The following is a 21362-nucleotide window of genomic DNA, read 5'->3' on the forward strand; positions in this document are numbered from 1 at the left end:
GTCCTTATTCAAATAGAATTTTTTAAGAAAAAAAAGAAAAAAAATATCAAGAAAAATAAAATATATTCCGAAGATAAATTGTAGCAATTGCACACAAAGCGCGCAATGCAGCCAGCAAAGCTAAGCTAATACAATTACAAAAAAAACTAAACTGGCTAAACTATGCGCTAGACTACCCAAAGGGTCATGCTAGGTGACCCAGCAATCATCACGCTTAACACGTATTCAAATAGAAAAAGAAATTATATAGGCAAATATGTCCATTCACAAGTCATAGGTACGTAATAATCAACAATACCTTCCACTGGCAAAATATTCAAAGTAGTACGATACTGTAGTTTTGTTTTAACTAAGCACTTATAAACAAAATTATTATGTCATGAAAGTATAAAAAAAAGTTTGACGAAATGTATAGTAAATAGTGTTGCCTTCATTAAAGTCATGTCAAGATCTCACCCAGTAATTTGTAACATAAGCCTATGCCCTTTATTGGAATAACTACTTTCTTGCTAACAGGTGAGTAGATCTAACGTATTTGGTTCTTAAAACAGCGCTGTTTCCACTGTGGATAATCGTTGCCTTTAGGATTTGTAACTAGATCACCTCCTCCAGTGGTGAGTGCTGAGTAACAATGCAGTTACTTGCTACTATTTTTATAATGTCTCTGGCACGACCCAGTGCGGTATTGAACCTACAATTGCCAACTCAGAGATGAGATTTCATATCTACCAATCTAGTGAATTCGGTAATATTGTGATATGCCGGTCGCCCATGCTAGGTTGATCAAAAGGTAGAGGCCAAACAAAACGTACCGTAGTCTAAAGTACCCTAGTCCCCAACGGTGGAACAGGCAGATGAAGTCAATCAAGCTCAACGACTGTGATGGCGGATGAAGGCTGCAGCATGCCACCAGCTCCAATCGTCTTGGCTTACCATTGGATAAAGCTGATGGCTTTGTCAAATTTATGTGTGCTTATTGAGTGTGCGCCATCAAGTCCACGCTAATCAATTCACGCACAGGCGTCTTCGCAAGGCTTTATTGCGGGGACCATCATCCTCGCAGACGAGGGATAACCATCATTCTAATAGCTTTTTCAGCAGTTCAACGCTTTTGCAAATTCCTTCTATTAGTAGCAAATGTAAATAAATGGAGAAAACAAAATAAAGTTAAGTCTCTACAAGAGATGTGGCAACACTGCCATCTTAGTTACTGGGCGTTGACATCATGAGACTGTCACTATTTATGATTGTTTGCTTTGCAGTTGCATGTTTGTTCGAAACCTCGCGCGCCGCTTGCGTGAACACAACAATCACAAATATCTTCGGTGAGATAAATTACCTCCCTTCCACTACATTGTTACGTCATACTCGGAGATGCACATGGAACATTCGTCCACCTACGGATCGGTTTGTGTTTGTGATCCAGTTCAGCTACATTGTCCAGTATGAAGACAACGATGCCATCGCCCTTCCGGATGGTGAGAAAACGTTTACAACTGTGTCGTAACAAAAGGAACAAACACGTTCTCTTTTGGAAACTCTTTGTGTTTTGTGTAAATTCTCATCTACATAAATTTTTCTTCTACATGAATCTACATAAATAATCTTCTGTAGGATCAAACCTCCCGCGTCAGACGCTATTGTATGGAGAGCAACCTATTTGCTTCAAATACATCCTCATCAACAGCCGATCCAAGAAGTGTCTTCAAGATGTAGAAGGAAAGTATTGTCCGGGGACGAATCTTAAACTGATTCGCACTCCTTTTGAAATATCCTCCAAATCCATCCCGACCTACCAAGATCCTCCGGACCTCTTCTTTTACACTAAGTTCCAGCTCACCTACACTTTTGTGCTTTGTGCGGAGGACGAGGAATACGTAGGTTCGTCTTCAGGATTCAGAAAGATTGTTGCATCATAATTTGTCATTCAACAGTTTATTATTTTAATTGAAGACAAGTAAGACCTCTCACTCAAACCTGATCATTTCGATCAATTGTGCATTATTGCCGAACAAGCGGTTGATTGAGTCACGTGACTTGGTTGTTTGTTTTTTTACAGGTGGAAACAATAATCTCTTTGGCGATCTTGCAGAGAATGAAAACGTCCAGAGCAACACTTGGCTCGCGCTGCTCATTATCTTCCTTCTTCTGGGCATTGGTGTCGCTGTTGTCATTATGATCAGGCGCCGGTAAGAGATCTTGCGAGAGGGGTGCTAGGCTTTTGATGCCAAGCACCCCTTCTGATACCAATACACAAGTAAATAAAAAGGTTTGCCACAGTAACCAGGTAAAAAATTTCAAAGACTGCTTTTATTGAACGGCACTTGGTGCATGGAATAATTCATCACAAACAACATTTCAACAGCAAGCTGAGAGTTGAATCTGTCAATCTCGATGATCAGGCGTTAATGGTCCAAAGCCTATGCGAGTAGACTATGCGAAACTGCTTGGATTAAGTTCTCAAAGAACTTTTCTCAATCCGCGCATAAAGATTCCCGCAATTAATCAATTGAACCAAAACTTTCCTCGTCATGCTTGAATGGAGTTTTGAAATAGCTAAGAGATGAATTTACCCTCATGAGGGCGCTCTTTGATTTTCTTTCTTTTTCAGAACGCAACTTCTTGCATTCTGTGAGCGCGCTCGGGAAGGAGAAAACGATATAGAAGAGGACACCACTGAAGGGGAAGGAGGCCCCAGGGGGCCAGGAAAAAAATGCCTGCATTGTGACGCATACACTGTAGTCAAGTTTTTATGACCCTTATGACATCACTATGCTGGAAATCAAGATTCTTGTAATTGCAAAATGCCGGTTGCGTGCGGCAATTGTACAATAAACAAACCGGTGTTCTTGTTGCTTTAAAAGTTTATTTGATTGCATCGTAAATTACTAGCTGGCCTACCACGGTCGCATTTTCCGATTTACTGACTCACGGTTGAGTCTGACTGTATTGTCTATTAGTCGGTCATCTAGGTCAGGAGTGGACTGATTTAGCTTTTAGATTAATACTTTACATGCTTCACAAGGTTACGCCTTTGAGTTACGCTTTCAGCAGCATGAACGTTGCTTACTTCACAATGTAGATATTAACGACGTGTTTTAGCCTGATGCTGTGGGTTTGCTGTGGTAGTAGCGAATTACACGAGCTTTCGGAACACAGTTCCCTAGTCATGTGCTATGACGAAGGCACATAACTAGGGAACCGCACTCTCTTTTGATACTGCGATCCGGTTATTATAACTAGGGAACTGTGTTCCGAAAGCTATTGCAAACCGCTACTACCACAGCGAACTCGCAGCATCAGGCTAAAACAAGTCGTTAAAATCTACATTGTGAAGTAAGCAAAGATCATGCTGCTAAAAGTGCAACTCAATCTATTGCAATTTGCAGTACTGTACAATTGTACATGTTGAACACCAGCTCCTGAATCCCGATTTAACTTGCTGCTAATCTGTAGTTACCAAGGATTCTGTAGTTACCAAGGATTCTGTAGTTACCAAAGTTTATGTAGTTACCATGGCTTTTGTTGTCTAACTGGCATTATTTATAGACATGGGTTAACTTTTGATATGTAGCTAGCTTCCCATATCCAGTTAACTTCAAGCTTGCTTCACGATTGGCATTTCACAAAAGCAATTCATATCTTTGTCGCTCATAATGTAATAGCGTACAAAAACATGAAACACATTAGCGTATGTTAGACAGCGTAAATCTTTACGGTAGGCTACCGTATCTCAAATTAAAACAGTAGCCTATTTAAAAAAAACACTTATTTCACGAAACCACACATTGGCAACACCTGGGCGTTTATGAATCAATTAAATATTGATGTTGTTTTTTCTGATAGTTTTTGAAAAACAATTTCTCAAGTAAACTGCGTCATAAAATGCGACGATACTGATAATAATAATAATAATAATGCATTTGAAATCATTTGCTCCAAAATTAATTTCCCTCTAGACTTAATTTTCTGTGAGATTTGGTAACTTTGTGACATAACAATGATAACTGTTTCTGTAACAAAATCAAAATTCTTTTGAATGTTTTATGTTTAATGTTTTGCAAAAGCACTTTTTATAGTAAACCTATCAAACGTTTAAAATAAAAAATAAATAAATATTAACTTCAACAACATGACGCAGTAACAAGTAGGTCTGTGCCCCCTTTGGGAGATAGCCTAAGAAAAAACTAACTACGCTAGAAAACATTCTTGATGTAAAATAGAATATCGATCCTGGCTTTCAATGAACAAATAAAGATATGGTGCAATTCTTGTTGCTATGTATGGTTTCAGCTCTCCTTCTGTCGCCCGTGTATAGTAAGTAACAACTAACAGTTTCAATAAATTTTTGTTCTTTAGGTTACAAGTAAACTACTTTTTCTAATGGACTGAGATTAATAATATTATTGGCTAAAATCTTTCAGTAAAATAGCTTAGGCTATTTGTTTGTAGGCCTATTTGGCATGTCGAAAAGAAATTGCCTCTAAATAACCAACCTACCAAGAAAAAGGCCAAAAGTTGTAGGTCAAACCTGTAAACGGAAATAATTTAGTTTAATTAACATAAAAATCGATGGTTATCGTCACATAAACGCAAAACAACAAACAACTTTTGGACTAACAATATAAACGACTATCGTATAAATAGCAACAATATATTTACATCAAACTTAGACATCACTGACTGGATTTCGTTTCGTTTATCTCAGTAAGTCATGACACCAACTTCCGGTTCAACTTTCGCGGAGCAGAAAGCAAAAAAACGTCGACAGCCACCACAGTTGCCATCTTCAGCGCGGCGCTCATTGTTTCCGTCATAATCAGCATGTTCATGGGCCAACCAACGAAGTGAGTGGGATTAGTGCACTGAAACAGTTTTACAAATCGGTGCTTCACTGTGATGAAATAATCACATTGTGCCCCACTAGACGAAACGTGATTTAGAAATCGTAAAACGCAACCCGAAGCGAACTCTCTTTCTTCAAGTTTTGATGACACAGCAATAATCAACTTCGCCTTGCTTCTATTTAATTTCGTCTCTCAGCTTGGGCAAATTAATGATTGACTGTTGTCTTGCCAGTTGCACAACTAAACTTTCCACTTTCTTTTGATGGTGTTAAATTTGTGAGTCGATCACTTTATTTTCTGCAAGCTTGGAAACGAATCTGCACTGAAATGAAAAAGTAAAAACACTTTTCTTCAACTTGATGAAGAGGGGGCGGATATTAATTACTGAAGTATTTTTGAAACTTAAACATCTTGCAATATTGTAATGTTCGTTTTCGATCAATTCGGTCAAATTTATTAAGTGACATTTCGCCTTTGGTTGAAATGTTTTTAGAACCACCGAAGATGAGAAAGACAAAACTATGAAAACAACAAAGACCAAGTTGAAGTCGGTTGATAAAGATCCGCCGGAAAAATCTGGAAAGAAGAATCGCGACGTGGCATGGATGGAACTCCTGACTCTGGAAAGCCGCTGCGACTCCGCTTTTGTTGAGGAGGATGGAAAGCATGAGGACCCGCCTTGCAAAGACGAAATGTCGCGTCATCCGAAACCGAAGACCGTTCGTCGAAAGCGTCGATCGCGACCATCGGTGACGACCGTGACACCAGCAGAGCAGCCCGTGACGATGACGAGCCGCGCGACCGAGGATTCATCTCGGCCTGGAATTGCGGAAAGAGATTCTTATATCAAAACTGCAGATAGGACACGATTTCGACATCTGACGCCATGCAGCTCGATTCTGACGTTAAACAGCGACATTTATCCGGTTTACACGATGAAGACCCTTAACATCACATACGCTCGTCCATCGGTATCGGAGACTATCTTTGACAGGAAATACAAAGAGATTCATTCTGCGCTCGAATCGATCTGCAACTCTGATGACATGGAAACCGCAAGCATGATTGCATCCACGATTGTTGACGAACAAAGAAGTGAGTATTGTGACGATCCTCTAACAAACATTCAAGTTTTGAGTTTTTAATTTTACCAAGGCTTGAAGTTGTGCTAGGTATGAGCGATGGAATGGCAGCACTGGGCCGTGTGTTGACTTCAGTTTGAAGTGGCCTCCTCGTACCAAGGTAGTCAGTGTTAGTTAAATTTTATAAATGACAGAATTAATATTTTTGATGTCGATATTAATCGCAATGGAGTAAACTGATTTGAAGATGAAGCAACTATACCCCGAAGTAGAGCAACCTACAAAAACGGGAGTTCCTTGTTTCGCGCCACATGCGCGCTTTAAATGACAACCAGAACCATGCGATTACATAAATTAAACGTCGTAATTGCTGAAAAGAAGCATCATCGATATTTATTAAACGTGAATAAACCATTCTTATGATTTAGGTGCTGCCAGCTCCAAGAAAAGACGTTTTTGCAAAGGAGAGAATTTTAATCAAACTTCCAATTCCATAATGCTCCTAACTGCCTTCCTCATTATGACGTTGGTTCAAATCACCAAGAAACTGAACACATCCGGGTATGCTCAAATATATCATCCAGGGATTCTAAACGTAATCTTTATTTGTAAGTTAGCCTATTGTAATTCAGAGCAGCCTAAAAATAGCCTACAAACTAAGCCCTAGAAAAAGTTGAAAAATAATTTAAAGTCGGAGTCGAAAAGACAGCTGAAGGAAGACTTTGAAAAGTCAAATTTTGAATAAAATATTGATCCGGGTCCAATATTTGTGTTGTTGGTCTAAAGTTATATTTTAAACTTGTAACTTTCCAGAGACCATCGAGGCCCTTCCCTTGATCCAAAAGTCATCCTCAAACAAATCCAAGCAATTACATCACAAGGTCGTACCACTCCAAGCAGGTGGGAAGCGGAAAGCGTTAAATCTTACAATGAAAAGAATTTTGGCACCCGAAGCCGTGGCGACAGCCAACAGCATGACACATGGCCAGCATTATCGCGACATAAAACCGAAAAATTGACAGGAACTATTAATGGAAAAGGCGAGAAATTGGTAAAAATTGTTCATGATAAAGGTCAGAAATTAACAAGAAATCTTCAAGAACAAGGCGGAAAATCGGCTGAAAGTATTCATGAACAACTTATGAATAAACAAAGATCGTTTTCTGGATCTAAACGTTATTCTGCGGATCGTGATAGAGAATCTATAAGGAGCAGCAGAATAGCAGGTTCAGTTACGTCAGTGACTGTAAGCGACGAACCGATCGAGATGACGCGAGCGAGAAAAATAATGAGAAATCAACCTAAGCGGGAGAATGCAGGGAGAAGGAGAAGCCAATTTGCCAAATTCTTAGAAAAGACACCACTGCCGAGTATATTCAGCAACAGAAAAATGGACACGGACGAAACAGAATGATGAGACACTGCAGCAGCAGAGGCATCTTGTTCTTCAACTTTCAAAAGAAGCTCCACAGAGTGGCTGCGAAGTGGCTGCACTTGTTCACAGGCCAAGGGCGAGACCTTGAGGAAGATTAAGACAAATTTTGTCACTTAATAAATTCTGTGTCGGTCAAGCGTTGGCAAAATTTCATTCTCATAAAATAAGTTTCGAACAACTGTCTGTTATTTACGTCATAGCTACTCAAACGAGTAGCTACAAGTTCCAAATGGAAGTGAGTGCATGGGAGAGTAGCATTGAGTGAGAACCTACTTAGGTAAATTAAAACATAGCCTACAGTACAAACAAATTCTACAACAAAGATCTAAAGTTGATGCCATGGCCATTGGCCATGAGCTGGAGCAAGCACCCTCAGATACAAAACAATAATATATAGGCTGTGTATATAGGCTGTGTAGGCTATATAGGCTGTGTATATAGGTGTAGGCTATATAGGCTGTGTATATAGGCTGTGTATATAGGCTGTGTATATAGGCCTAGGCCTTGTACCTAACTTAACTTTTATCTTAACCTCCCTCCTGCTGCTTTATTTTACAAAACTAACAGGCGACATGGGTAGGCTACAATTGTAGGCTACCTTCATATATGCTGCATGAAAATTAGCCTACCTAGGCTATACTTTCTGTATGGTCTTTATCGATTCCAACGTTTCAATACACGACTCAGACATAGGCTATCTTGTTATAGCGGAAACAATGAAAAACTTTGTGGTTTGCGTCCAACCTGTTTGCGACGAACATGGGCTACACAATTAGGCTACACATAAACAACGTGTGTTGTTTGCACAAATGAACAAAAAAGCTTCCTAAGCAATTGTTGAAATTACAGTAGGCCTATAAATAAAATCTATTGTATTCTTTTCGTGTAACAAAAATTTATTGTTTCCAAAATAGAAATTACGTCTTTTTTCTTGCATAAATTCCATACAAACTATGCGAAGGTACAATTGTAGCCTAGGAACGAACTTTCAAATCGAGAACGTTGTAGACAAATAGGCCTAATGCATTGATTATAACGAACGAATTGAACTGATTCAGAACATGCAAACTAGCCTAACCTATAACCAGTGTTGGGCGCGATAACTCATTTTTCAGTTAAGCGATACCGATAATAATCGATAAACGAAAAATGCCTAAAGCGATAACGATAAACGATAAATCAAAAAAAGGTTAAGCGATAACGATAAATTATGTCGCTTTTCCTTTTTTAAACACCTTTTATATCATACCAGCTATTAAATTCCTCTTTGATTGTAGAAAATAAAAATATAGGCTACTTCCCTAGTCAAGTCAAGTTATTTTATTTCAACAGCGCCATATATTAACAAACAAGCAGAGTAAATGTAATTGTCAAAAAAAAATACATTGTACAACTGTTGGTTAGTCCGCCCTGATAGCTCAGTTAGTTAGCGCGTCACTTCTGGAACGAAAAATCTTCAAGATCAAGCGGCGCTGGTTCGACTCTAGTAGTGTGCGCTTGAGCAACGCACGTTAAGGACTGCTCTCCATTCAGCGGCATCTAATGGATGGAATAATTTCCCAGCTACAACACTTCAACAATAGGAAACTTCACTCTGTCAATCTCGGTAACCGGGCCTGCGTCAGTGATTCCAAGCCTCTAGAAGTATGCGAAACTTCCAGGATTAAGCTCTTCAAGAAGCTTTCCCAGTCCGAAGATAAAGATTTAATCAATCAATCAAGTCAAGAAAAATAAACTAACCTAACATCCTATTCCTAACCAAACATCCAAAAAAAAACCTTTGGCAAGGAAATGATAAAGCACATGGTTTTCAGTGATGCTTGCATTCTAAGTACAATATATTTTTATTTTTGTTTATTTTATCAATATTCTTCTGCTGAAAACGCGAATTAAAAAAATATCCATCATGAATAAATCAATGCTTTTAGTCTGATTGGTTTTGGTTCTCATCCTCACATTAAATTAAAATATTTAATTTTTTATTTCTGACTTGGAAGCATGACGCTAATTTTTCAAGCAGCTATGAATAAATATTTGGTTGGTGCTTGGATTTTCCAAAAAAGTGCGAAGTGGCTATTTTTCCACATTCAATACCATGGTTACAATCAGGTGTTGCCAGAGTTGGGATTAAAGTTAGGAAAGGTTAAGGTAAAGGTTAGGGTTTTGATCTTTGCCCAGGACTAAGCAAAATTTTCAAAATACAAGTTTTTGTTTTCAACAGCTTTAAACTTTTCTCAAATTAGGGCAGAATTCCTTATCTGGCAACACTATTGAGGCTATTATTACACTATATAGTGTAAATATAGCCACAGCCAAAAAAGTGATGGATTTGCTGCTGTGGGTAAGCAAGTGTAGCGTGATATTTCAAACAAATTTTTTGTTAAAGGATTTTTTATTACAGGCAGTTGAAATAAGATGACAACTGTTTACAAAACTATTTTCTTGTACAGAAATCCTCGCTTATTAGACCTACTACAGAACCGGATGATTTTGGGCTTATTATTAAGCAGGAACAAATTCTTGCCACTCCTAATAGTCCTTTACACATAATTGACTATGACCCACTGCCACTGTACTACGGCTACAAGTTACTAAATGTGTCAACAACTGTTCCTAACAATCAGTTCTTTCCTGTTATGCGACACACAATTTTGCAGCACCTCAAAAATCACCAACAAGTTGTGTTTTGTAGAACAACCACAGAACTTTCAACAGTAAGAACTTAGTTAACAGTGTAATAAAGCATGAAATTCTCGAAAGCAAGACAAAAAATAGTATATTGTGATGCCTTTTTGCACAATTTCAAGCAAATGTAATAAAAATTAAGCATATTAAGCGTTTTTTTTATTACAGGAATAAGTAAAAGTATTTCAGGACTGGACCTAATTGGGCTTCATAAGTGGGTGAACCTATTAACCGTGCGCTTAATAAGCGGGACTACTGCATTTAGTAAATCATTTTTCTCTCGAGCACAATTTAATGTTCATGTTTTGTTGATTCTACCTTTTCTAGATCCTTACTATGTTACGGCAAGTGATATTGTTTTTTTGCTTTAATGGTTGGAAAAAAACACATGAATGAATGAACTTTGTAGTCAGTCTTTTTCTAGATATCTGCTGTTTTTGACATATTGTTTTTTGTTGTGATTGTCAGAAATAAAAACAAAATGAACTACAGTACATAGGCTTTGGCCAGGTTGCTACATCTTTTACTCATCTATCTGCTCCAGTAGCTCAGTTGGATATGTGTTCAAAGATACATACAGGTGCATTGTAAATATTTTGTTGACATTAGCCAATTGGAGGGCTCTCTTCAACCCATTGTTGTTTTGTTGATATGACCAGTTGGGAGCAGCTGACTAGATGACCAAATGGTCTTTCACTGCGTTTGACCAATCAGATTGAAGTAGGCTATTCAACACTGAGCATAGGCTTACTACTTAGGAATTGTATTTTATTGTGTACCGTACTATTATAGAATCTGATTGGAAAATAAAGTTATCTTTAAATAACATGATATATGTTCTTCTGGTGCAAACTACGCTGAACTATCACAAGGTTTGTAAAATGATAATCTGCTTTTATTCCGACGTTTCGTCAATTAGACACGAGTGACTTCTTCAGGGAGCTAGGTCAGGTATTGACTATCTGTCTAGCATGGCAAAACACAGCACCATGTTGCTGCAAACCAACCAAACATGCAAAATGAAATTCAAATTCCAAACAAAAATTATCACATGCAAATTTTGAAACTAGAAAAAAGAGTTTAAATGTCATCAACCAACAAGAAACTTAAATAACAGCAGAGTGGTAAGAAAGTGAACCATATGAATCATGAAGAATCAAATTGTATATGTACCACTGCACAGTTTACAATCAGCATCAAACCAATTTAAATACATCAAACAAGCACTTACAATAGTTGTTTATAAATAGTAGGAAAAGAGATGCCATCATTACGATTCATTACATGAGGCTTTTGAGTGATAAACCAATCAAATGGCATCTCTGTTTTGCCTTCCCATCAGCATATTTTAAATCTTTAACCACCAGCTTGGATATGACAAAAAACGACACGTATCGTACTGGCAATGAATGGAAGAATTGACTGACAACAATGTTTTATCAAGCAGAAAATTGAATTTGTCAACCATCATGGCTTTTTCAAATTTGAAGATAACAATTCTTATAATCAATTTATGCTTTGTTTTCTTAAATTCATATTGAATGTAAAAAGATTTTGATTTGGTGGAAAAGTACTGTATGTTACTGATACCGGCGCTTAATTGTGATTGAAGTTTCACAATGAAGCTTTTTGATTTAATAAATTCTTCATAAGACAACCTCAGGTACAAATTCATAATAAATCTTGTAGCAATGTTTTTGATGCATGATTTTTTTTTGTAGAAATTTTTGTTTAACATTGTTAATAATATACCACTCCGTGAATAGTTGTGTTTTGTTTGGTTATCGAATACTTAGCTCACTGGCGCAATGTCTGATAAGAGTGATAATGTTCGTGTTGTTGTTCGATGTCGACCTATAAATGAAAAGGAGAAGTCAGCTGGACATGTCCAGGCAGTGCGAGGTCAGTAATAAGATTTGTTTGTTACTGCGTTACTATTGCTACTCAGTACTCATGCTTTTGAGATATAGTTGTTGGATTTTGGCGTCTAGAAGTTTCCTCTGAAATGATTCACGGCCTTCACGCTTCACGCAAATAAATATAAAAAAATAAATAAATGTAAATATTGACAGCTTTTGATCTTTTTTCAATATAATTTTTGCTTAAAACCTTTATTTAAACATATTCTTACATCTTCTCTTGGCACATCTTGTAAACTTAATTTGCTTTTAAATGTTGTTTTATTTTTTTTACTTATGTTAATGTTCCGTAACTACAGTAGGTACTGTATTATTTATGCCTTTTCTAAGTTTACACAAGTTTATCCTTTTCTTGTATTTCAGTTGATGAGGTTCGTGGACAGATTAGTGTTGAAAAGTTAAAATCAAAAGATCCTCCAAAGACCTTCACCTTTGACACTGTCTTTGGAGTTGAAAGCAAACAGGTTGATGTTTACAACCTCACAGCAAGACCTATCGTCGACTCTGTACTCGAGGGATATAACGGTAATTATATACCTGACGAGTTACATTTAACTTTCTATTATTTAGTCGATCAAATGAAGTATCACCACTTAGTGGCAGCAGTGTTCTACACAATGCCAATGTTTGGTGAAAACAGGTGAAGTTCACTTATCATGTAACATTCTGAGGTATCACAAGGGATAATCATCCTGTTTATTGTTGAATCTTGATCACTCTACTTTACATCTATTTAAATATCCATTGCCGAGTGCTAAGCAAGAGCATGTGTCATTTTAGTCCATTTTACAACATCCTTGACATATTCCATGGCACAATTTTGGTAAAGAGGTAACTTTCTTTGAATGATGTTAAATGCCGTGTGGTTGCTTGGTTTTATCTGCCTACGGTATTCCATGGCATTAAACCATCGTTTATCAAATCAGAGGTGGGCACTCATTTCCCTCGGGCAGTGGTTGCTCGTTTTGTTGTGATGACAGTGATAATTGTATATTCGTCATAGCACGTGACCAGGGAACTGTGTTCCGAAAGCTAGTGCGAACCGTTACTACCACACCGAACTCTCAGCATCAGGCTAACACAAGTCGTTAGTATCTACACTGTGAAGTAAGCAACGATCATGCTGCTAATTGCAATTTATAATTAGTTAATTGCAAATTTTTGAATATCCTTGATTCTGAAACTGCGATGGAGGATTGATGTGATCCTTCTGTCTTCAGGAACAATATTTGCGTATGGACAAACCGGAACCGGGAAGACCTTCACCATGGAGGGCATCCGTTCTGCTCCAGAGATGCGAGGAATCATCCCAAACTCCTTCGCTCACATCTTTGGACACATCGCCAAGGCCGAAGGAGGAACCAGGTTCTTGGTGAGATGGCGTCACGTAACCTTCGACCTCGCAATGAGCGACTGTGGTGGTTCTCTGTTTTAGAGTTCGCTTGTTATGTTTGGAAAACAATCTAGAATCTAGATCGTGTTATCTTCAATGTTGTTTCGTATGTCGCTATTTTGTTACAAATGCAAGCAGTTTTCATTTAGCCTATCCATGAGGACGTTGTTGCATTGGTGGGCTGTGAGGTCCTTGAAACTGGGTTACTGGGCACTCCATCATTTGTCTTCAATGAGCAGCTGACTTCAGCAACTTCCTAAGTCTTGTCTTGTGTTGATCTCCTTCCAACGTATTCCTCCCTATCTCCAGGTTCGTGTCTCTTATCTTGAAATCTACAACGAGGAGGTTCGAGATCTCCTTGGGAAGGATCAGACTGCCAGACTGGATGTCAAGGAGAGGCCTGATGTTGGAGTGTACGTCAAGGATCTATCCATGTGCGTTGTCTACAATGCCGACGACATGGACGGCATTATGACGCACGGCAACAAGAACAGTCAGTGATTGTTTTTCATCTTTTGCTGCTTGATTGCTTTGCTTTCCCCTGGTGGTGTGTTCATCGTCAGCACGTTTTTCCTAGGATCGGTCGGCGCTACCGACATGAACGACCAGTCGTCACGATCCCACGCGATCTTCACCGTCACAATCGAATGCAGCGAGAAGGGAATCGATCAGAAGCAACACCTCAGAGTTGGGAAGCTTCACCTCGTCGATCTGGCGGTGAGTGACGTATTGTTGACGTCATTATCTTGTCGAACGCAGCGATCCCGGATCCTCAGTGATGTCACTTGCGGAAATATAGCATGATGTCGTTACAATCATGGCATCAATCGCTTTGTTGCAGGGGTCGGAGAGGCAGGTGAAGACAGGGGCGACCGGGCAACGACTCAAGGAGGCGACAAAGATCAACCTTTCCCTCTCCACCTTAGGCAACGTCATATCCGCTTTGGTGGACGGGAGGAGCACCCACATTCCCTACCGGAACTCCAAACTTACCCGAATGCTGCAGGATTCCTTAGGAGGAAACTCAAAGACAATGATGGTTTGATTGCATTCAAAATTTGCATTGTTTTTATAAAGACTCTATATCTCTTGCGTGATGCTTCTTTGGTGGAACTTACGGGAATGCTGATTGAATTCATTGGTGGACAAAACTTGAAAATGTTGTCAACTGGATATCAATCCTTTCTATTGTCGCAGTGTGCCAATATTGGTCCAGCCAACTACAACTATGACGAAACATTGTCAACGCTACGCTACGCCAACCGCGCTAAGAACATCAAGAACAAGGCCGTCATCAATGAAGACCCCAAGGTGAACCCTTTGTTTGTTACCCTGGTGCTGTGGGGCTGTATAGAGTCATTTGTTTAATCATTTAGTTTACTTTGACGTCATGATCAACTCGCAAATTGCTTTCTCGTTGAGATCACGAACCTTCACGGCTACAATTGCCTGAGGTGAGGCTTGAACTGAGGTCACTGGATCACGATCAGGTCACAACCTTACTGATGTTTTCTTACATAATTTGCTTCCTTCAACTAATCAATGATCCTCCTGCACAGGATGCTCTCCTCCGGCAGTTCCAAAAAGAGATAGAGGATCTCCGTCGGAAGTTAATGGAGGAAGGTGGAGGAAGCGACGAGAGTGAGGATGAGATTGGAGAAGATGGTGTTGTCATCAGGAGGAAAGGTTAGTTGATTGTTTTGGAAGATAAAGTGGACAAAAGCACCCTTGGGTGCTAATTGTTCTTCGTTTGAGCTACCGGGGCCGAGAGCCCATCTTTTCGTCATTTCTGAGACGTCATTCATAAAATTGTGAAAAGTTGATGAGACTCTTTCTTCAGGGAAGAAGAGACGGGGGAAGCAGACCTCTCACATGGCTGAGCTGGAGAAGAAGATTGCAGAGGAGCGCAAGCAGTTGGAGGAAGGTATAGAGATGGTGGAGGAAGAGAAGAATCGGGTGAAGCAGGATCTGCAGAAGAGAGAGGAGGAACTCAAGCGAGCCCAGTGAGCGCTTGAATTGACGCCAACTGCTTTGTGGCGTCGAATATGACACTTCAATTCATTAAATTTACGTCATAGTAAATTATTCTCCACACAGCAACAAACACCACTATTGGGTAATGGGTATTGCAAATTTTTTTGACCCAGCTTTCGATTGTATTTTTTTTGACGCAGCTCGGAACATGACAATGCGGAGTGTGTTGTCACAATGATCTTTGTCATTCTCCTGCTACGTTTGCTTGACAGTTGCGTTGATCGAATTGATTTTCAGATCCGAGCACGAACAACTGCAGGATCGCCTCCGAAAGATAGAGAGGAAGGTGATTGTTGGAGGAGTCGATCTTCTCCAGAAAGCTGAAGATCAGGAGAAACTCTTGGAGGAGTCAAACGTGGAGCTGCAGCAGAGAAAAGAACAGGAGGCGGAACTCCGGAAGCAAATCGAAGACAAAGAGGTGAGCTTATTGTGCCCTCCAGTGTTTTCGCCATCTTCTTTAAGACGCCTACAAACCTGAGGGTTATTTTGATCACGTCAGTTGCTCTACCTCCAAGAAGACTTTAATGTCACTTCAGTGGCAATAACTTGTCACCTACGTCATCACTTCAAACCCTTTTTATATAATCTTCTATTTAATTGATGATTTATGAAATCTTGTGTTCAGGCCGAGAGATTGGATATTGAGGAGAAATACACCGATCTGCGGGAAGAGGCCCAAGGGAAGACCAGGAAGCTTAAAAAGGTCAGTGTTCTGATCCATGGAAGGAAACCTCCTCCATCCACCAACTGTAGTGGAGTAAAGTTGAGTTTATTAAGTCGATAATAAATCTTCAGGTCTGGACAATGCTGATGTCCACACGCTCTGAGGTGCAGGACATGCATGAGGAGCATCAGAGGGAAATGGAAGCTCTGCTGGAGTCAGTGAGGCAGATATCTGGAGAGGTCAAGAGACTTTCTCTCATCGCGGATTACTTCATTCCTCCAGAATATCTCAACCTGATCCAACAGCACACTCACTGGAACGATGAGATCGGGGAGTGGCAACTGGTAAGGCTGTATAATTAACCTGTCATTGAGATGACCCGTATGGTTAGGGGTTTGGGGGGTTTACCTTATGTTGCGTAGTTTTAGTTGTTGAATAAATTCAAGCTGGTCATTGCTTTCCTAGCCCCCCCCCCCCCTCAACCAGTAAAAATGTAACAACATAGCTCGCCATTCAGAAGTCACTTCCTCTGTCTCGAAAACTTGTTTGGTGCTTTGCTCCTGTTTCGAGGTTCTTCCGGAAATAGTTTCTCCTCTAAAGACAGATGATGTTCACTAAGGGATTGAATCTTATGACTTGACTGTGGTGGCCAGAATAGAGATTTGGGAATACTTTTTATTTCTTGAAAGTTTTCATGGGAAAAAGCGTTAAATGTCGCTATAGAACATTTCAACGTCTTTAACACTGGATTTCATTTCCAGAAATGCGTCGCTTATACCGGGAACAATATGAGGAAGCAAAGTCCTGTACCGGAACGCGACCTTTCGAAAGAGGTAACTTTGTGTTGATGTTGTGAGCCAGGATCAGCTACTTAGCTCTCTCCATCAAACCAAAAGCAGCAAGATCGAGCAACGTTGGTTCGACTCTCGGCGTGTGCGCTGGAGTGACGTCAATGACAGCCTTCCATTGAGCGACTGTGCAACAATTGAAGATCTGAGTCGAAGAGCTACTTAAGTCCAAAATACAACTTTTGAAAGAAAGCAATTGAATTATTTCTAGGCAAACACCAGCGCGTGTTATAGCGAAATAAGTAGTTTTTTAAATCAAATTTTGCTTGGGAGCATGCATTGGCCATCGTCATCATCTGTGATGGTGATAACTCCAAACGCAGCTTAAGTAGTTCTACAACACGGGTCTTCAACTTCACACTTCCATGTTTAAACTCCTGAAGGTTTCATTCGCTCAGGAATGAAAACTTACTGAGCCATTCCAAGTGAACAACCATGACCGACAACAACAAACTTTGTACGAAATTGTTCTGTTGTTCGACTCTGCGTCGTATTTGCATCAGAGAATTTTGTTAACTGGTTGACCTCTAATGACCTTTTAGCAGAGGTGGGCAGTAACTAGTTACAAAAGTAACTAGTTACTGTAACTAGTTACTTTTTGAGTAACTGTAACGGTAACTTCGTTACTATTTTCCAAAAGTAACGAAACGCGGTAACTAGTTCCTATTTTAGCACTTTTTCAATAGTTACAGTTACAAGTTACTTTTGTATTGAAATTTCAGTTTTTAATTGCCGTTTATTTCTCTACATGTGTTTGTGTCTTGCTTAGTGCGTGTTTGCTGCGTTTTGCACAATAATGCATTTTTCTCGCAGATGTATCGGCGCAGCACTGCGCATGCGCGGTTCTACTTTTGTTTTGTAGTCTGGTGGGAAGGGTTGCCATATTGGCGAATTTATCGCTGAAGTCCAGAAATCTGGCGATTTTTTAAGACGTTTAGCTTCATATTTATGATTTGGCACTTTTTTGGCGATTTTTGATAACTGATTTGGCTAAATTAATTGTTCTTGGCGATTAATCAATATGTACCAAAGACAGGCAAGACACAACAATACAACAGGGTTGAGCATTACTGTATAATAATATATTTTACATATTTACAAATGAGTTTAACAGTCAAACGTTTTCGGTTTAACTTAAGCCCTCATCAGGAAACTGAAAATATTTATAAAAATCCAGTAAATTTCAACTTCTTGAAGGTAACTAACTAACTGACTATAAGCATCAAGAAACACGCAGCGATTAAAAGCAATTTGTTGATGCTTATAGTCAGTGACTTAGTTACCTTCAAGAAGTTGAAATTTATTGCATTTAGTGTAACGCTTGCAATGCCTCTAAAAAGATTGTCTGACATTAAAACCAGCAACAGCATTGCTGATTGCTTGCCGTTGGTGGACGTTCTTGTGGAAGCAATACAAACCAGATTTGGTCATTGGTTCGAGGACAGCGACTTTCAGCTTGCGACTGCATTCCACCCACAATTTAGACTTATCTGAGTTTAATGCCTGATCATTAAGCGACACTGCTGAATTGAAGACCAAAATAAAACAGAACATGCTTCAAGCAATTGAAGAAGCAAACTGCTCTGCTGAAGAGGGGAGTATAGCAGCGACACTGAAGTGGATGGTGGTAGGTAGAGCCACGGAGGACTTTTTGCACCACTTTACGCAAAAACCAACAAAAGAAAGCAATACGCGTTGAATCTGTTACAGGAGTATTTGGACGCGGACCCTGAGGACAAGTTAAGCGGATCCAGATTCACAATTGGACCGATGAAAAAACTGTTTTAAAAACATAACACTCCCATTCCGTCAAGTGTTGCAGTAAAAACATTGTTTCCATTGCAGCACTTGTTCATCACCAGACTTTATTCGTTCATCCCCGACGCGGACACACGCTCCATCGACCTGACACTATTAAGACAGGCATGGGTGCCCCTCAACCGTCTCCTTACGGGCGTCGGGCTTTTCCGTTCAACCATGCACCAATGGGAAATGGCCTCTTTCTCCTCCTATGAATGTGGTGCCGAGGAACAGACCGCAGACCACATCATTGATTGATTGATTGATTGAATAAATCCTTATCCTCGGACTGGGAAAGCTTCTTGCAGAACTTAATCCTGGCAGTTTCGCATACTTGTAGACTAAAGGCTTTAAATCACTAACGCAGGCCTGGTCACCGAGATTGGCAGAGTGAAGTTTCTGATCGTTGAAGTCTTGTTGCCGGGAAATTATTCCATCTATTAGATGTCGCTAAATAGAGAGCAGTCCTTAACGTGCGTTGCTCAAGCGCATGCCCTGAGAGTCGAACCAGTGCCGCTTGATCTTGAAGCTTTTTCGTTCCAGAAGTGACGCGCTAACCAATTGAACTATCGGGGCGGACATCATCAATGACTGTAGCCTAACATCTTCAAGCCACCTAACGGAGTGGAAGGTCTGCGTGTCATGAATGATGAAACCAAAGACTGGCTGCTCTCTAGTAGCCTTCCAGTGTAGTCCGGGAACATCTTGAGTCTGGGGTGGTAAAAGGATGGACTCTCGGCCCCAGAGGCTCACACGACGACGACGATTGGGCAGGGACATTTTAAAGCCCAAAAGGGCAGGCCTGAGTGACGAGCACTTTGAAATGCTCGTATTTCTCAAAGGAAATAAACATATAAGCCACGAGTATTTTTTTTTGAATAAAACCTTGTTGGTTTTGTACTTGTGCTGTTATGTTAGCATGGTTGGCTCTAACACTATATATCAAATATTGCGGTTAACCTGGACTTGCATGCAGAGCTGGCCAGGTGCAGAATTTTATGTTCAGATTTGTGAGCAACTGAAAGTAACTAGTAACTGTAACTAGTAACGGTAACTAGTTACTTTTTAAAATCGGTAACTGTAACGGTAACTCAGTTACTATTTTGGCCAAGTAACTGTAATTGTAACTCAGTTACTTTTGAAAGTAACTTTGCCCACCTATGCCTTTTAGTCTTCCACATTTTTCTTTGTGACGAAAATTAAAGTTTCTATCATCAATGTAATGTTCCAGTTGTATTTTGGTAACAAAGTTTTATTGGAGACGATTTTTCAAAATGACAACATCTACCTCATCACAGCTTGAGGTTGACCTCTCTAGTAACTACCTCAGCTATCCTAGAGAGGGTGCCAGAGACGCCAGTCAGCGCTTGAAGTCGGGGAAGTCCCGTACGTCCCGGTTGAAATATGGGCGGAAGTAAGTTTCAAGTGTTTTATACATTTGTACATTTTGTTGTTTTACCGAATAAAAATGGTCCAAATATCCACTAGGTGGCTCATATCCTGATGTGCGCTTTGCTAGGGCGGCGCCTAGTGGATGTAATACCAACAACAAACAGTGTTGCTTTAACTTTTCGATGTGGCGTGGAAAACTTCGTTCTCGACAGACAGACAGGCCACACCCTTGACATGAGGAATAATTCATGGCCTGTATAATCAAAATTGGTTGATGATGATATTTTGATTTATATTCACTAAATAACTTGATCGTTTGAGCCCAATCCTAGAAGGTGTTTGAATTTGTTCTTTGTTCTTCAACAAAGCTGCTTGACCAAGCAACCGAGGACCTCGGTTCGGTCTCAATTTTGCGTGTTTTCCTTTTTAGGAAGAGCTCTGCACTGACTGCTCAGGACCAGATCGACGCGGCGCTTCTCAACTCATGACTCCCCCACACTTCGTCCCCCATAGCGGGGCGACCGCACGCGACAACTGCGATTGCATCATTCTTATGCAAGTTCAGACATTATGACGATGTGTGGCGTGATGCAATGCTTGATTTTGGAAGCACTTTAAGAAATTTTTTCATCATCAAACTTTCTACGTCATAATGGTCATAATTTTCAATCCGATTGCGCTACGTATTTCCGCACAATGGCGCCACACTACGGGGCGGCCTGTATCTACCCCACCACTGCGTGGAGTGCCCAGATATTCGCATTAGATCGAAACTTTGTTTGTTGCAGATTTTATTGTTGTTGTTGTCTGGTTACGTCACTGTGTCAATAAATAGTTTATGAACGGGTCGTGGTTGGGGCGGCCTCCCTTGCTGAGACCAACCCAGTGTCAGGAACCTTCACAACACTCAATCGACTCAATGTTGCGCAAGTTGTCAATGCCAGCGCAAGTTGACGATTTATGTTTTGGTCTTAGCCAAGGTTTTGTGACGTCACAGCGAAGGCGGTTTTATTGGAGCTTGTATAAATAAACAAGCCACCCACCAAGGAGGTTGGTTCAAATACCGGAGGTGACGTGGCAATTAAGTGTGCGCTTTAAATATCCACAACATCAGATCAATTGTAGCCATGGTAACTAAACAAGTTTATTGAAGAGCAAACTTCGAAATAGATCACCAGTGACAGCCACGATTGATTTTGCGCCCATTGTGACAACAAAGAGTAAGCTGCTGCACTGCGATCACCAGCGCATCATGACAGACAA

At 40.0% G+C, this 21362-nt stretch overlaps 3 protein-coding genes across 3 annotated transcripts; all 3 read left to right on the forward strand.

Annotated features, from left to right (window-relative positions):
• The first annotated feature begins 319 nt into the window (after positions 1 to 319).
• LOC145779888 (uncharacterized) lies at positions 320 to 2854 on the forward strand. The gene is made up of 5 exons (XM_082591560.1): positions 320 to 516; positions 1263 to 1478; positions 1615 to 1881; positions 2060 to 2189; positions 2612 to 2854. Exons 1-5 carry the CDS (start codon positions 480 to 482, stop codon positions 2754 to 2756), a joined length of 795 nt encoding a protein of 264 aa, XP_082447686.1. The 5' UTR covers positions 320 to 479; the 3' UTR covers positions 2757 to 2854.
• Positions 2855 to 4050: 1196 nt separating this feature from the next.
• On the forward strand, positions 4051 to 7654 carry LOC145779276 (uncharacterized). Its single transcript, XM_082590818.1, has 5 exons — positions 4051 to 4317; positions 4709 to 4847; positions 5341 to 5942; positions 6358 to 6490; positions 6743 to 7654. Exons 1-5 carry the CDS (start codon positions 4260 to 4262, stop codon positions 7341 to 7343), a joined length of 1533 nt encoding a protein of 510 aa, XP_082446944.1. The 5' UTR covers positions 4051 to 4259; the 3' UTR covers positions 7344 to 7654.
• A 4121-nt stretch (positions 7655 to 11775) lies between these two features.
• LOC145779275 (kinesin-like protein KIF3A) lies at positions 11776 to 20980 on the forward strand. The gene is made up of 15 exons (XM_082590817.1): positions 11776 to 11951; positions 12332 to 12493; positions 13189 to 13340; positions 13671 to 13854; positions 13939 to 14078; positions 14203 to 14400; positions 14559 to 14672; positions 14921 to 15047; positions 15202 to 15364; positions 15633 to 15813; positions 16021 to 16098; positions 16191 to 16403; positions 16821 to 16892; positions 20006 to 20121; positions 20530 to 20980. Exons 1-15 carry the CDS (start codon positions 11858 to 11860, stop codon positions 20585 to 20587), a joined length of 2052 nt encoding a protein of 683 aa, XP_082446943.1. The 5' UTR covers positions 11776 to 11857; the 3' UTR covers positions 20588 to 20980.
• Positions 20981 to 21362: the final 382 nt, after the last annotated feature.

This window comes from Aplidium turbinatum, chromosome 11 (assembly GCF_918807975.1).
Source record: "Aplidium turbinatum chromosome 11, kaAplTurb1.1, whole genome shotgun sequence".
Taxonomy (NCBI): Eukaryota; Metazoa; Chordata; class Ascidiacea; order Aplousobranchia; family Polyclinidae; genus Aplidium; species Aplidium turbinatum.